The sequence below is a fragment of the Neohortaea acidophila genome (genome assembly GCF_010093505.1).
Source record: "Neohortaea acidophila strain CBS 113389 unplaced genomic scaffold BDY17scaffold_5, whole genome shotgun sequence".
In the NCBI taxonomy this organism is placed as follows: domain Eukaryota; kingdom Fungi; phylum Ascomycota; class Dothideomycetes; order Mycosphaerellales; family Teratosphaeriaceae; genus Neohortaea; species Neohortaea acidophila.
Genome location: NW_022985514.1, coordinates 1,676,968 through 1,690,180, shown reverse-complemented (window position 1 = coordinate 1,690,180; position 13,213 = coordinate 1,676,968). Strand labels below are relative to the sequence as shown.

Genomic DNA, 13,213 nt, shown 5'->3' with positions numbered 1-13,213 from the left:
CTCACAGCCCGTCCCCTCCGCCCCTCAACCAGCACAATCTTCCGCATCCCCGCGAACGCCTGGCTCTCCGCCACCACCGGGCCCCGAGCAGGGTAGGCAAAGCAATCCCGCTCCCAGTGCGCGAGGCTGCGCGTGAGGAGCACATCGTGCTGCTGCGTCAGCAGGTCGTGCATGATGTAGGGTGTGCGGGCGATGCAGGGCGCGGCGTAGACGGCGGCGTCGGAGAAGAGGCAGGTGCTTGTGCTGCATTTGCGCTTTTGCGGGGCGGGGGAGAAGGCGGTTGAGCAGGCTGTTGGGGTGCTGCGGGTGGGGCTGGGGATGAGGCGTGTGCTGTTGAGGGGTGGAGGGGTTGATGTTGTCGTTGGTGGTGGTGGGAGCGTGGGAGCCGTGTTTGTGATGTCTGACAGAGCGGAGGAAGTAATGTTGAGACCTCCGCGGATGGGGTGACGGTGCTGATCGTTCAAGCGGCGCTTCTTTGCTGAGGGGCAAGGCGTCGGATGCGTTTCCAGTGACTGCGGCCTGACCCTAGCTGGGGATACCTCGATAAGTGTGGTACCATCCAGCTCAGCAGGCGACACCATCAGCCTAGAACGCTTCCCTCTCGCACTACCACCGTTGGTAGTCCGCGACCGACGTGAAGAAGCAGGCGTTCTAGTAGACCCAGACCGCGGCGTAGTCATTCGATCCCGCTCGGCTTTCTTCTTGCACTTCACCGCCAATTTTTCGATTAAATTCCGGGTCTCCTGGGACTCGCCAACCTCCGGTGCCTCTCGAGCAGCAATCGCCTCGACTTGGAGCTCTTGAACGGAAATGCACTCCTTCCAGCTACGGTCCTGGTGCAGCTTCTTCACGCGCGGGTGCCGGAGCATGAAATAGTTGCAATTGGGCGGTTTCACGTAGCCGGAGCCGAGGACTTCGAACACGAAAGGGGTGTTGAAGATGGTGTTCATGCTTGCGTTACGTAGCGGCGTCTCGATGTCGAAGTTCGCTGGAGGAGTACGGGGGATGTACGGCTCTGCACAGAAGCCGCCGAGGGCATTCGCTGCCTGCAAGACTGCTCTTGGGATGCAATGTTTTGCAGGGATTGAGCCGACGATTCTGAACTTCGGGCGGGCGTCGTACCGCTCAACATCGGCTTTGTTGAGCAGACAGCCTAGATGAAACGTCGTCCAGCGTATGTTCGGAAGGCCGAGATCGAGCGCCTGCTGGGCATCGTAACTCGCCCCGACAACCGCAAAATCCGCTTCATCCCCCATGCCGTCGATGTAGTCTTTCTTCAATTTGATATGTCCGTCGATCGCTCCATCCGACTTCTGCCCCAGGTTGAAATATGGCATGTTGTACGGTTTGAGAACTAGACCCTCACACCGTGCTGCAATGGATGCCGCAAACTGCTCCATCAGTCTCCGTGCAGCGGTTGCCTCCTGGCGGAAATCGATGACTTTCCATTCGGCGCCCATCGCTCGGCCGCTGATCTTGGTGTAGACCTCTCGAAGCCGGATACGACGTTCTGCCAGCGGCTTGTTCAACACCACTTCGTCGTCGAGAAGCAATAGATCGAAGAAGACAATCGCGAGGTGCTCATCGTGATGAGGAAGGGAGTCCGCATCGGTGCCGAGGAAGACTCCGGATCTAGAGACGTGCTTGCGTATCTTTTCAAACGGCAGGACGCTTCCCTGTCTATCTGAGTGCACAACCAGTTCGCCGAGGAGGATCGCTCGGTTCCTGATCTTCCGTTTCGAACTGTCTAGAGACAGGCAAGTCACCAGGGTAGGAATAATGTCTTTTCGGTCATCAGTCGAGTCTTTCCCGCTCTTCGAAAAGATCTTGATGCATTCCCGCGGCTCGGGCGAATGCGTCATATCGATGTGAATCTCGCAGTACTCGCCATCGTACTTCCGTTCCAGTACCCACGGCTGCCTCCCACACATGCTGATACAAGCATCGATGCTCCGTGCCTTGAAGTAGTTGGGTCTGCCGACCTTAACGCCAACGAGCGGCTTGAGCAAGACAGCAGCGCTTTGACGGAAGGGTGCCTCCGATCGAGGATCGGGGCGCGGAGGAAAGTGCTTCAGGGGCCCTTTCAACTGTCGAAGCGCTGCTTCAAGGGAGTTTTGGAAGCGGAGAAGGTCTGGAAGGAGGAAATGGAAGGACTTCAGAGTCCAATAATCGTCCAATTCGACGGGGGAGAAGTCTTTCAGGATCAGGCGACTGAGCCACTTGCCCTGCGAGGGATGGAGCCGTAGGACAGCATTCCTCACCGCCCGATCTCGTTCCTCTGATGAACTGGGTGGCAGTCTTATGTTCGGATCGGAGAATCGACATCGACCAGCGAGAAGGGCAAGAAGGCCGTCTACCTCGTCCAGACTGACAACTGGTAGAGCTGGAGGTCCGCCAGACTTCAGGACTCGCTCGAGGCACTGTCCCAAGTCGCCTCCGCCACGTTGCCTCCAAGCCGTCAGGTCCTTAGCACGAGCCGCGCTCAATCCAAGACATCGACTAAGTACTCTAGTCAGTGACGGAGCCTGCAGGCTGTACACGCGATCCGGGCGTCGTTCCGGGAGGAAAGTGGAGAGGAATGCAACAGCACTCTCTGCATTTAGACCGTCAATCGCTGCGCGGTGCGACTTGAACCAGGAGTCTGTCACGCGTCGGATCTCTGTATTCTTATCTGCGGGCGAGAGGATTGGAGGGATCCTCAGCTCGATGTCCTCGAGTCGCGAGAGCAAGGTGCATATTTCGGAGAATGGGAAGGTCATGGTGATATGCCTGGAGGGAGGGCCAAGATGTGTAATGCATAGAACGGGAAGGATCCAAGACAGGCCATTATGGGGGCTGGCAGTAGTACATGTGAAACGACATGAAGTATGGGAGGTGGTGTGAAGGCACGTGAAGTCGGGCGCGAGTGAATCGCGTCGTCCGCTTTCGGCTAAATTTATCGCCCAAAGAGGAAAGCACAGGCCTTACGGCGTGATGAAGTCAATGACATTTGAGCAATTGTTCCTGTGGAATATTTGATCGGTTTATGATGAACCAAGGTGCTGATGCTTGCTTCGGTCGATTCAGTGTTGTCCCACACGTCTTCCCTCGCTGCACTCGTTTGCCCCAGTCATGCCCCAGCACCAACCTTCTTCCCACCCAGCGAAATCATATCCAAGAAGCCCTGCTTCGACATCTCGTTGATCGTCTCCTCTCGCTTCTGCATCCCTACCACACCCTCATCCCGCGCCTGCTTCATTCCTTCCGCAGCCTTGACCTGCGCAGCTCGGACGGCATTGAACAATCGCACCACACCCCTCTGCGCCGTCTTCTTCAACCTCTTTTCTTGCTCCAGCAGGGCCCCCGTATCCACATTCGGTCGTTCCAAAGCCAGCACGTCTTTTACTCGTCCCTTCTCCAGCGCCTGCTTTTTCTCTGCTCGAAGAACCGCACGGGCCTTGTGGTCGAGCTTCGCATCGGCGACTCGTTGAGTTGTGGCGGCCGTCTCTTTACTCCGGCTCAGGATAGGGTCCAGTCGCTTCGGCTGCGTGAGTTTAGTTGACAGGATCTTGGAGATGCTGGTTGCGAATGCATCGGGATCGTTCCGCTTCTTTTTCGCTTTTGTCGCTGCGCTCGACGTTATCGATACGCCATCTTCGGACTCGGCTGGCTCTGAGTCTGACTCTGCGTCCGAGTCCTGCTCTGCATCACTCGCCTCTTGCTCTTCATCATCAGCGACGACGTTCAGGGCGGTATTGCGATCCACTTCATCGAGTTCCACGTCTTCTTCGCCAGAGGTCGGTTCTGCTTCCGCCGGATCCGGTTTGGGCTTCTGAAGCCTCGTCTTCAAGATGGACTTTGGTGTTACGGTGTTTGCACCTGTCCGCGTTGGTTGCAGATGAAGGTAAATGTCCTCGTCGGCCTCCGCCTCTTCATCTTCGGAGCTGTGGTAGTCTGTCTGTCGTTTGATCCTCGGTTTCTTCTTTGGCCGCCGCGCCTCATCTTCGGACTTTCGCTTCGTGTGCGAGGTTGGCGCCATGATAGTCTCCGTACTAGAAATTCCTTCCAGCGATTGTTTAGTTGTTGTTGTCTGTAGAGAAGCGAGGGAGCTGGAATTTTCGGAGGACTTTCTGATGCCAAGCCACATCCCCGCGGCCAATGTCCCACAGGTTTTGCACGCTCACGGTAGGGTCAATAATGAAGCAACCTTACCACACTCTTCGACGGTGTTTGACAGACACGCCGCATTCAAATCCTAATTCGTCGTCCACGGCTGCCATACCCTCACTCCTCACTCCAACCGCCAGCATGGTCCTTCAAGACCTCGGGCGGCGCATCAACGCCGCCGTCACCGACCTCACCCGCTCGCCCACCCTCGACGAAAAGGCATTCGATGGCATGATCAAGGAAATCTCCAACGCTCTCGTGGAAGCCGACGTCAACATCAAACTCGTCTCCTCGTTGCGGAAATCCATCAAAGCCGCCGTCAAATTCTCCGAGCTCCCCGCGCACGCCAACAAGCGCCGCATCATCCAGAAAGCCGTGTTCGACGCCTTGGTCGACATCGTGAATCCGCATCAGACCCCGTACAACCCCAAGAAAGGCAAGGCGAATGTCATCATGTTTGTTGGTCTACAGGGAGCGGGCAAGACGACGACATGTACGAAGCTGGCGCGATGGTATCAGGCGAGAGGGTTCAAGACGTGTCTCGTGTGCGCCGATACCTTTCGAGCAGGTGCTTTCGATCAGCTCAAGCAGAACGCTATCAAAGCCAAGATCCCTTACTACGGATCACTCACACAAACCGACCCAGTCGTGGTGGCGCGAGACGGAGTGGAGAAGTTCAAGAAAGAGCGATTCGAGATCATTATCGTGGATACATCAGGTCGACATCACCAAGAAGATGCGCTGTTTGCCGAAATGGTGGAGATTCAGACAGCGGTGCAACCCCATCAGACGGTCATGGTTTTGGATGCTTCAATAGGTCAGGCTGCAGAAGCGCAAAGCAGGGCGTTCAAGGAGACGGCGGACTTCGGAGCCATCATCATCACCAAAACCGACGGCGCGGCAGCAGGAGGTGGGGCGATTTCCGCCGTCGCAGCAACGCACACTCCCATCGTCTTCATCGGGACCGGCGAGCACTTGCTCGACCTCGAAAAGTTCAACCCGCAATCCTTCGTCTCCAAACTCCTCGGCATGGGCGACATGCAAGGGCTCGTCGAGCACGTGCAGAGCCTCAAACTGGATCAAAAGGAGACGATGAAGAACATCAGCGAAGGCAAATTCTCGATCCGCGACCTCCGCGACCAGCTGCAGAACATCATGAAGATGGGCCCGTTGTCGAAAATGGCCGGCATGATTCCCGGCCTCAGCAATATGATGGGCGGCATGGACGACGAAGAAGGCAGCATGAAGCTCAAACGCATGATTTACATCTGCGACAGCATGACGCAGAAAGAACTCAACAGCGACGGCAAGATCTTCATCGAGCAGCCGACGCGAATGACGCGCGTCGCCCGAGGATCGGGCACGTCGGTGCGCGAAGTGGAAGAGTTGCTGACGCAGCAGCGCATGATGGCCGGCGTGGCGAAGAACGCAAAGACCAACATGGCCAAGATGCAGAAGGCGCAAGGGGCGATGAGCGGAGGGAATCGACAGCAGCAGATGGCGGCTATGCAGAAGCGGTTGCAGAGCATGGGCGGCGCGCCGGGCGGGATGGATTTGAGTTCGATGATGAAGATGATGGGCGGTGCTGGCGGTGGTGGAGGCGGGGGAATGCCGGATATGTCGAAGATGATGTCTATGATGGGCATGGGTGGTGGTGCTGGTGCTGGCGGCAAGCGATGATGTGCTTGGGTTGTGCAATATCACGGGTTGGTGCATAGCGATGGCGTCCACGCCTTTCTATCTGAGAGGCATACGTGCCTGAAATGTCTATTCAATTCATTGAACTCCTCATGTACAACGTTGATGCCCCGTCCTTTGAAATAGACTGTGGCGGACCTCGCGCCGCGAGACGAAATATGCAGCTCCTCATCTACATTTAACAAAAAACGCGCCGCCTCCAAACAAGCCCCCTCACAACTTCGAACTCCCGACCGAATCCAAAATGCTATTCATCTCCCACCGCGGATACTCCGGGTTATCCTTGGGATCCGGGCGATGGCGATCCCACGCCCACTTCTCGGCCAAGTCGGCGGGCAGCGCGCCCTCGAGCATCTGCACGACGTACTTGCCGAGGACAGGGAAGAACTTCCAGCCGTGGAAGGAGCCGCAGGTGGCGACGTAGAGCCCCTGCGCAGCGGCGTGGGGGGAGATGATGAAGTCGGAGGTGGTGGTGAAGGCGTCCCTGATTAAGATATGTGTTAGTGCTGAGAGGGGTTGGGTTGGGCGGGGCTTTTGGCTGGCACAACGTACCAGCAGATGCGGTATTTGTTCATCTTCCAATCGGCGCCCTTCTTGCCGTAGAAGACGTTGTTGGCGTCGTCAATGTCTTTCTTTAATCGCGGCGGGACGTCCCATTGGCCGTAGTCTGGTTTTGCGGGCGGCATGGAGATTCTGCGGCCTGGGAGGACTTCCCTTGTGTTTGTGAAGATTGTTGGGCCCCACCACTTTAGTTCGTGGTCGGGGGTGGGTGGAAGGCTGCCGAGGAATGGACCTGGGTGGGATGGGTGAGTGTGCGCGTCCTTGGAACTACGCAAATGGATGGATTCTTACCGATCTCAGCCGGGTATCCTTGCATTCCCACGGGCATCTTGGCGTGTTTCTCGTATGTCTTGTCGTCGAGTTTCGTCAGACCAGTTGCGATGCCGCCAGCAACGATTCTGCCATCGGCTCGAAGCGCATTCCGTCCGCTGTCGTGGGCGCTGAGTTCCAGAAGCTTTGGTGTGAATGCGCCGGTGGAGAGGATGGTGTGCGAAGCAGTCAATTTCCTCCCATTCGCAGTCTTCAACCCCGTACACCGACCAGACCCATCAAACTGCAGCGAAGCAACCTCAGCAACAACATACTTCACCCCCAGCTTGATCGCCTCCCGCGTCACCGCCTGCAGACAATCACCCGCGGCGCCCCATCCACTGGTATTATTAATAAGAACCTCCGTCACGCCCGAATAATCCGCATGATCAAACAAGCCATCATGCATCTTCTTCGCCTCCTCCACACTCACAGCATACAAATCCGCCTTGCGCCCCAGCTTCTTGTAATTGTCAATCACCTTCTGCGCATAGTCGCCGCGACACGTCCAGAAGATGCCGGTCTCGTGGAAATACGGCTTCCACAGCGGGTCGGATTTGAAAATGTCTTGCGACTCGATGCCCATGCGGCAGTAGACGAGGTCGTCGTAGTCGGCGCGCACCACTTTGTTCCAGTCCCACGAGGCGGCGACGCGGCTGTCGGCGTCGTAGGCGTCGCGGTCTACGAGCGTGATGCTTGCCTGGGGGTATTTTTGGATGAGATAGTAGGCGGTTGAGACGCCGAAGACGCCGGCGCCGATGATGAGGTAGGATTGGTCTTTTGCTGCCATGTTTGCGTTGAAGGATGGCGGCGACGAGGGGAAGTCTACGTCTCGCGAGGGAAAATCACGGGCGCTATCATGGGCATTATATTTTATCTTCGTCAGGCTGGTCGCTGGAAAGTTTGGCCGTTCTCGGGAGGCGAGCGAGGTCGAGATTGTGGGGAGAGTGAAGGGAGGGTCTGCCTTCCCATTGCGGTAAGAAAACGCAGGTCCACTGAAAGAATTATGGAGACGCTGGGACGACACTCCTTCTCCCGAACAGAGATACATGAGAGATACGTGGGCAGATGTCACACTCCTTCCCGGTGACTGCTTCTCTTTTGCTTCGGTCTGGAAATACCACAGGCGATCGCCATCCTCCGTGTCATCTTGCAAGACCTTCATGGCCATGGACTGAAGAATAGAGATTCGGCCATGATAAGAGGAATGACACCATCAAAGCTATGGCAGCAGTTAACGACCTCGACCGCTCTTTGACCCTACGCCTTGATCGGAACACTCACCTCATCTCGCGCATACCCCGAAGGCGCACATACAGTAACAGTCGAAGTCGACTCGGGATCCGGCACCGTCGTCCTCCCCCCAATACAAACAGGCCCAACACCAAACAACGCATTAATACTCGAAGTAGTAGAAAGCACGCAGCCCCCACAATCCACCGCCGTCGTCGCCGTATTCGCCGGCCCCGTCACCGTGCAGCCATAAGGTATAGTATCGGTAATCGTACTCGTGCACTGCCCGCCACTCCCCGATGCACACACCGTAATCGTCTTCTTCAGCCCGGCGTCCAGCACTGTTGTCCTGCCGCCTATGCAGACGGGTCCGACGCCGAACAATCCGTTTCTGCGGGAGGTGGTGCTGAGGACGCACCCGGCGCAGTCTACTGGTTGGGTGGTGGTGATTGCTGGCTCGGTGACTGTGCAGCCCCACGGGATGGTCTCGGTGATGGTGCTTGTGCACTGCACGCCGATGTGCGTTGGGATGATCGGCTGTTGCGATGCCTGTGCAAAGGCCGTAGGGAGGAAGAGGAGTGGGAGAACTTGTAAGTACATTTTTTGTGTTCTGCCTCGATTTGTAAAAATTGATAGGAAAGACGGTCGTGCATCGCACTGCACCCACAGCGCCGGCCGCTTTTTATCAACGCAGGAAAAGGAACGACCACCACGGCGCGAGCGTCAGCTACGTGCACCACCATTTGATTCCCAGCCTCAAACACCGAACTGCTACCCTGCATTTCAGCCCGCATGTGATTATGCAGCGCGCGACAGGCGCTCATATCCCGCCCGGCCTTGCAGCTGACAGCTCTCGTACGTACCGCTGTATTGGGCGGCTGCCGGCGAGACGCAAACACCGCAACTATGCCTGAAGAGGTACGACATCCGCACGGCTTACGCAGCCCGACAGTTAGCCTGCAGGAGACGTAGCTACATGATCAGCTGAGTTTGGGGCCCGGTGTATGCAAATTCGGGGGTGAAGCGAAGGTAAGGTATGCAAAGACTGGATTGGGAAGTCACAGGTACCTAACAGTTCAGGCATTGAGAGATGTTTGTGAAGAGTCTCTCGGCGTGATTAATGCTTCAGCGACGCAACAACCAAACAAAAAGTCACGACTGCTCTGATCAGACCGCCTCAGACATCTCTCTAGGCTCACACCTTCGCAGCCGCAACAATCTGCCCGCCCTCGCCCTGCTGCAAAAGAGCCACCCTCTCAAACCCATCCGCGCCAAAATTAGGCAAAGCCACCGTCGTATTCCCACCCTCCCACTCGTCAATCTTCAGCACATCCTTGACGACATTCTTATGCACCACCTTCTTCCCTTTGTTCGGCCCGCCGCCAATCTTGACCGTCTCGGCTTTCGGATCGTACGTGACAAGGAGAACATCGTACTTCTCCGTCTCGGCCGTCTCGCTGGCGATCTTCAAGTCGGCACCAGAAGCCTTCTCCAGACCGACGGAGAGCTCCATGTTGTTGCGCACCTCGACGGCTTTGGCGAGGATGTCATTCACCTCGCCCTCCTGCCTTCCCACCCCGTCAGAGATGCCATCGATAATGACCTGCGGCGTAAAAATTCCCTGCCGTCCCCACTTCATCACGTACGCGCGCTGCCGCGCATCCCAAGTGGAGTTGCCGTGCGTGTCTTTCCAGCCCGAGCGGCCGTCCCAGTACGTCACGTCGTAGGAGAGGAGTAGGATGTTGGGGTTGTGGTCGGTGGCTTTGTGGATGGCGGGGATGGCGGGCGGGCAGGATTCGCAGCCTTGGGATTGGAAGAGCTCGACGATGCTCAGAGGGGCGATTTCGACGAAGCAGGCGTCGGTGTGGGTGTGCGTGGAGTCTAGCGACATTTCGCAGGCGAGGGGGACGCGCTTCTTTTTGAAGACGAGGGATTTGATTTTGGAGATGATGCGGGGCATGTTGATAGCTGGAAGGGGGATGTTGTGTGGGAGATTGTATAAAGAAGGGCTAAGATAAGGGCTGTTTGACGACAAGGCTTGATAACCTGTGCGGAAGGGGAAAGCTTGGATATATACCACCTACCGATGGAAGAGACGTCATCTTCAGCTCTCGCGATGTCAGGGCGCCAGTCCAATTGCAACGTCAGGAGGATCTTTAGGGCGGAAGCCTTGACATTGGCAGGTGGGAGCCTTGTCTGACAGACCATATCCCAATTGCCGTTTTGGTAAGCATCGATTACTAAAGTCTGACTCCCCCAGCCTGCTTGTCGTCAACGAAAGGCACCGCCTACTTCGTCGCTGCGGTCAGACTGCAATGAACCTGCATTGATGACGTGGAACCGGCCATTGGCACGTCGCACGCTGCGGTTGTGGGATGGCCCTTGTCATCACAATAGCCCAGGCTGTAGAGGGCATGGCGTTCCAGGCAGTGCATGGACGAGGACTAACGGTCGTTCCGAGTGTAAAGATTCCATGGCAACTCTCGTCCGTCGTTCTACAGAAGTGTCGTGCGGCAGAGGCACACTCCTGGTCGGGCAATACTGGAGACGGTCAGCACCGCCCTGAATTGACACAATGCACCAAAACTCTGGGACGGCACGCTCGATGTCAGACTTTGCCTGTTGACCTCAAGCCCAACCAGGTTACTGCAGAGGCAGTCGTGTAGGTACGGCTGGGCGAGTTGCGGATTACCAGATATGCTCAATGATATCTCATCATGATCGAGAGACGATAGGTGGAAGTGAACGATAAGAGTCACTCACCAGTCTGCCGCCATCCCGAGATGAGCTACACAAAAGCCCGATCTAGCCTCGGAAGTACAGGTGATATCACAAGGCTCCAGATTCGAGACAAGATGAAGTGTGCCGTATATTAGGTCGTCTTCGCATCATGGCAGCCATCCCGCAGGATTACCCTCGTGATGACGGTTTTACGCAACGGCGATTTCGATCTCGACACACATGCGGAATCGCCAAATCCACTGCTAATGGCCCGCGAGGGCTGAGGATGCTGACGAAGATTTGAGTTGGTGGTCTTGTGAAAAGAAGAAGAAGAGGAGGACGAGGGACGCGAAGGGCGATATGGAAAGGGTTTTTTGTCGGCGAAGGTTCAGGCCCGTCCCTGTCGGCCCGGCTTCCGAGCAAGCCAAGCGAGCTTCGGCCCTGCCACATGCAGGTCTTTAACCCGTTCGAAGCTTTTCGGGAACGAAGACCGCATCACACCTGCTCTCTGCATTCATTGTACCCCCAACACCACTCCAACCATCTCCTCCAATCTGGCACGGCGCTAATCAGTCGTTGAAACCTCCGATCATCCCAATCCATCCATGAGCCTCTGATTCTCCAATCTTTCATCTCCAATCGCCTTGCAAGCCACCCACACACTGCCCACCTCCCCTCCCCTTCGCTCGCTTTCATTGTACTTGCAAGGCTCGTCCCTCCCTCTCGCACCTCGCTAGCAGATGGACAAGAAGGACGAGAACAGCCCGGCGAATTTGTGGACTCGTCGTTCCAAGTGTGTCATGCCATTGCCCTCCCCCAAAATCAATCACTAATTGCGCACACGACCATCAGTAGCAGCAAACTCAGCTTGAACGTCAAGCAGAACGATCGCAACGACACCCGAGACTCCGACAGCTCGTCTGCCAGGCGGCTGGGGAGTGCGAGTGCGACCAGTAGAAGCAACCCTTTCAGTGCCCTTGGCTCCGCGCCCTCTCTAGCCTCTCCCACCACCGGCGCCGGCGCTTCTTCAGCATTCGGCCTGGGCAGCGGAGCCTTTGCCAGTTTCGGTAGCACGGGAAAGACGCCCAAGACACCCGGCACTGCTTTCGACTTTAGCAAGGGCACTCTTGAGCGGAGGGAGTCCACGACCAAGGAAGAGAAGGAGGAGAAACGACCTGTGCCGCGGAAGTCGCTATCGGCATTGCGCGCAAACTCCGAAGCACAAAATCCCTCCACCCCATCAAAGGACAACTCATCCTGGTGGTCATTGAAGCATGCTTGGGTGATACACTACCGACCGCCGACCAGCAAGAACAGCGACTATGAAAAGTCCATGCGACCGCTGTGCAGAATAGACAGCGCGCAAGCCTTCTGGTCCGTCTACTCACACCTGAAGCGTCCGAGCGCTCTGCCGACCGTCAGCGACTATCACTTCTTCAAAGAAGGTATCCGGCCGGTGTGGGAGGATGAAGAGAACAAGCGAGGCGGGAAGTGGATCATGCGGGTGAAGAAGGGAGTGGCCGACAGATACTGGGAGGAGCTCTTACTCGCCATGATCGGCGACCAGTTCGCCGAGGCGAGCGACGAGGTCTGCGGTGCGGTGGTTAGCGTGCGATCGGGCGAGGACGTCTTCTCCATCTGGACGAAGAACGATGGCGGCCGCAACGTCAAGATTCGCGAGACGATCAAGCGCGTGCTCTCTCTGCCGCCCGACACCAACCTTCAGTGGAGGAGTCATGACGAAAGCATTACCCAGCGCAACGCAGTCGATCAAGCGCGGCAGGAGAAAGCGGCGTCGTACGGGGACAAGAGACGCAACACCCTGACTGCGGAGAAGGACAAGACGAGTAAGGACGACTCGGCGTAGTGCGCGATTTGGCGCCCTCGTCGCCGGATGGAACTCTGGGATTCATCCCAACAGAAGAAGCTATTGGTAAGAAGTACGCCTTGGATTATCCGTCGTGTACTGTAGGGGACGCTGATCGCGAGGGTTGGGGGGCTTTGAGCGCTCGATGCCACACTCGCGACTTGTACAATTAATTTTCTGTGAATTCTTGCAGGACTAGCATAGCATTGGAAAGTCTTGCAATCACCACATACCATTCCCCAATACCGCTTGCTTTCCTCAGGTTGTTTGGGCGATTCCCTGGCCAAACCTGCAGCAAGCATGTGACGCCAAGCCCGCCGCCCGCCAACGTCACTTCCAGAACTTCGAGCTCCGCGCCCGCCGCGACCTCACTTTGCGATCCGCACGCGCTCCGCCCGCTGAACACCCTTCCATTACCACCCTCGCAACTCACGGCCTCGTGAACATACGCATCTTCCTCGCTCGGTGCAAGGCATGCTCCCCCCGCTTCATGCCTCTTCCCAAGCGCCCGCATTGCCTCACTCGGTGCGGGTACCGGCCTGAACGGTGACTTCGATGCAACTGTTCAGCACGGCGCTTTCATTCTTCCGCGGCGCCGATTCGGAGGAGACTGCTGCTCCCACAAACACTTCAGTATGCCCCTGCACCCTTTCCCCAACCCTGTCAATTCTCGCGCTT

The 13,213-nt window shown here is 56.8% G+C and overlaps 7 protein-coding genes across 7 annotated transcripts; 2 read left to right on the top strand and 5 right to left on the bottom strand.

Annotated features, from left to right (window-relative positions):
- Positions 1 to 737: 737 nt before the first annotated feature.
- BDY17DRAFT_239111 (uncharacterized protein) lies at positions 738 to 2,759 on the bottom strand (the record flags this gene model as incomplete). Its single annotated transcript, XM_033730338.1, has 1 exon — positions 738 to 2,759. A coding segment is annotated over one exon (2,022 nt), but the record flags the coding sequence as incomplete, so codon positions are not given.
- Positions 2,760 to 2,967: 208 nt separating this feature from the next.
- On the bottom strand, positions 2,968 to 4,065 carry BDY17DRAFT_297883 (Rrp15p-domain-containing protein). The gene has a single exon (XM_033733659.1). The coding sequence runs from the start codon at positions 4,016 to 4,018 to the stop codon at positions 3,110 to 3,112; it is 909 nt and encodes a 302-aa protein (XP_033590247.1). The 5' UTR covers positions 4,019 to 4,065; the 3' UTR covers positions 2,968 to 3,109.
- A 129-nt stretch (positions 4,066 to 4,194) lies between these two features.
- BDY17DRAFT_297882 (SRP54-type protein) lies at positions 4,195 to 5,929 on the top strand. Its single transcript, XM_033733658.1, has one exon. The coding sequence runs from the start codon at positions 4,288 to 4,290 to the stop codon at positions 5,824 to 5,826; it is 1,539 nt and encodes a 512-aa protein (XP_033590246.1). The 5' UTR covers positions 4,195 to 4,287; the 3' UTR covers positions 5,827 to 5,929.
- Positions 5,930 to 7,667, bottom strand: BDY17DRAFT_297881 (FAD dependent oxidoreductase). Its single transcript, XM_033733657.1, has 3 exons — positions 6,697 to 7,667; positions 6,397 to 6,637; positions 5,930 to 6,328 (listed from the first exon to the last, which is right to left on the bottom strand). The coding sequence occupies exons 1-3, from the start codon at positions 7,502 to 7,504 to the stop codon at positions 6,058 to 6,060; spliced, it is 1,320 nt and encodes a 439-aa protein (XP_033590245.1). The 5' UTR covers positions 7,505 to 7,667; the 3' UTR covers positions 5,930 to 6,057.
- A 307-nt stretch (positions 7,668 to 7,974) lies between these two features.
- On the bottom strand, positions 7,975 to 8,547 carry BDY17DRAFT_324390 (uncharacterized protein; the record flags this gene model as incomplete). Its single annotated transcript, XM_033737181.1, has 1 exon — positions 7,975 to 8,547. One exon carries the CDS (start codon positions 8,545 to 8,547, stop codon positions 7,975 to 7,977), a length of 573 nt encoding a protein of 190 aa, XP_033590244.1.
- A 595-nt stretch (positions 8,548 to 9,142) lies between these two features.
- Positions 9,143 to 9,907, bottom strand: BDY17DRAFT_310634 (uncharacterized protein; the record flags this gene model as incomplete). The annotated part of the gene is made up of 1 exon (XM_033735460.1): positions 9,143 to 9,907. The coding sequence occupies one exon, from the start codon at positions 9,905 to 9,907 to the stop codon at positions 9,143 to 9,145; it is 765 nt and encodes a 254-aa protein (XP_033590243.1).
- Positions 9,908 to 11,153: 1,246 nt separating this feature from the next.
- BDY17DRAFT_297869 (translation initiation factor eIF 4e-like domain-containing protein) lies at positions 11,154 to 12,776 on the top strand. The gene is made up of 2 exons (XM_033733656.1): positions 11,154 to 11,461; positions 11,521 to 12,776. Exons 1-2 carry the CDS (start codon positions 11,409 to 11,411, stop codon positions 12,533 to 12,535), a joined length of 1,068 nt encoding a protein of 355 aa, XP_033590242.1. The 5' UTR covers positions 11,154 to 11,408; the 3' UTR covers positions 12,536 to 12,776.
- The last annotated feature ends 437 nt before the right edge of the window (positions 12,777 to 13,213 follow it).

Coding starts and splice junctions, on each gene's coding strand:
- BDY17DRAFT_297883 (XM_033733659.1), bottom strand. CDS start 4,018: ATGGCGCCAACCTCGCACACGAAGCGAAAGTCCGAAGATGAGGCGCGG.
- BDY17DRAFT_297882 (XM_033733658.1), top strand. CDS start 4,288: ATGGTCCTTCAAGACCTCGGGCGGCGCATCAACGCCGCCGTCACCGAC.
- BDY17DRAFT_297881 (XM_033733657.1), bottom strand. CDS start 7,504: ATGGCAGCAAAAGACCAATCCTACCTCATCATCGGCGCCGGCGTCTTC. Junction 6,638..6,696: donor AGGATACCCGGCTGAGATCG/GTAAGAATCCAT, acceptor CATCCCACCCAG/GTCCATTCCTCGGCAGCCTT. Junction 6,329..6,396: donor AACAAATACCGCATCTGCTG/GTACGTTGTGCC, acceptor TATCTTAATCAG/GGACGCCTTCACCACCACCT.
- BDY17DRAFT_297869 (XM_033733656.1), top strand. CDS start 11,409: ATGGACAAGAAGGACGAGAACAGCCCGGCGAATTTGTGGACTCGTCGT. Junction 11,462..11,520: donor TTGTGGACTCGTCGTTCCAA/GTGTGTCATGCC, acceptor CACGACCATCAG/TAGCAGCAAACTCAGCTTGA.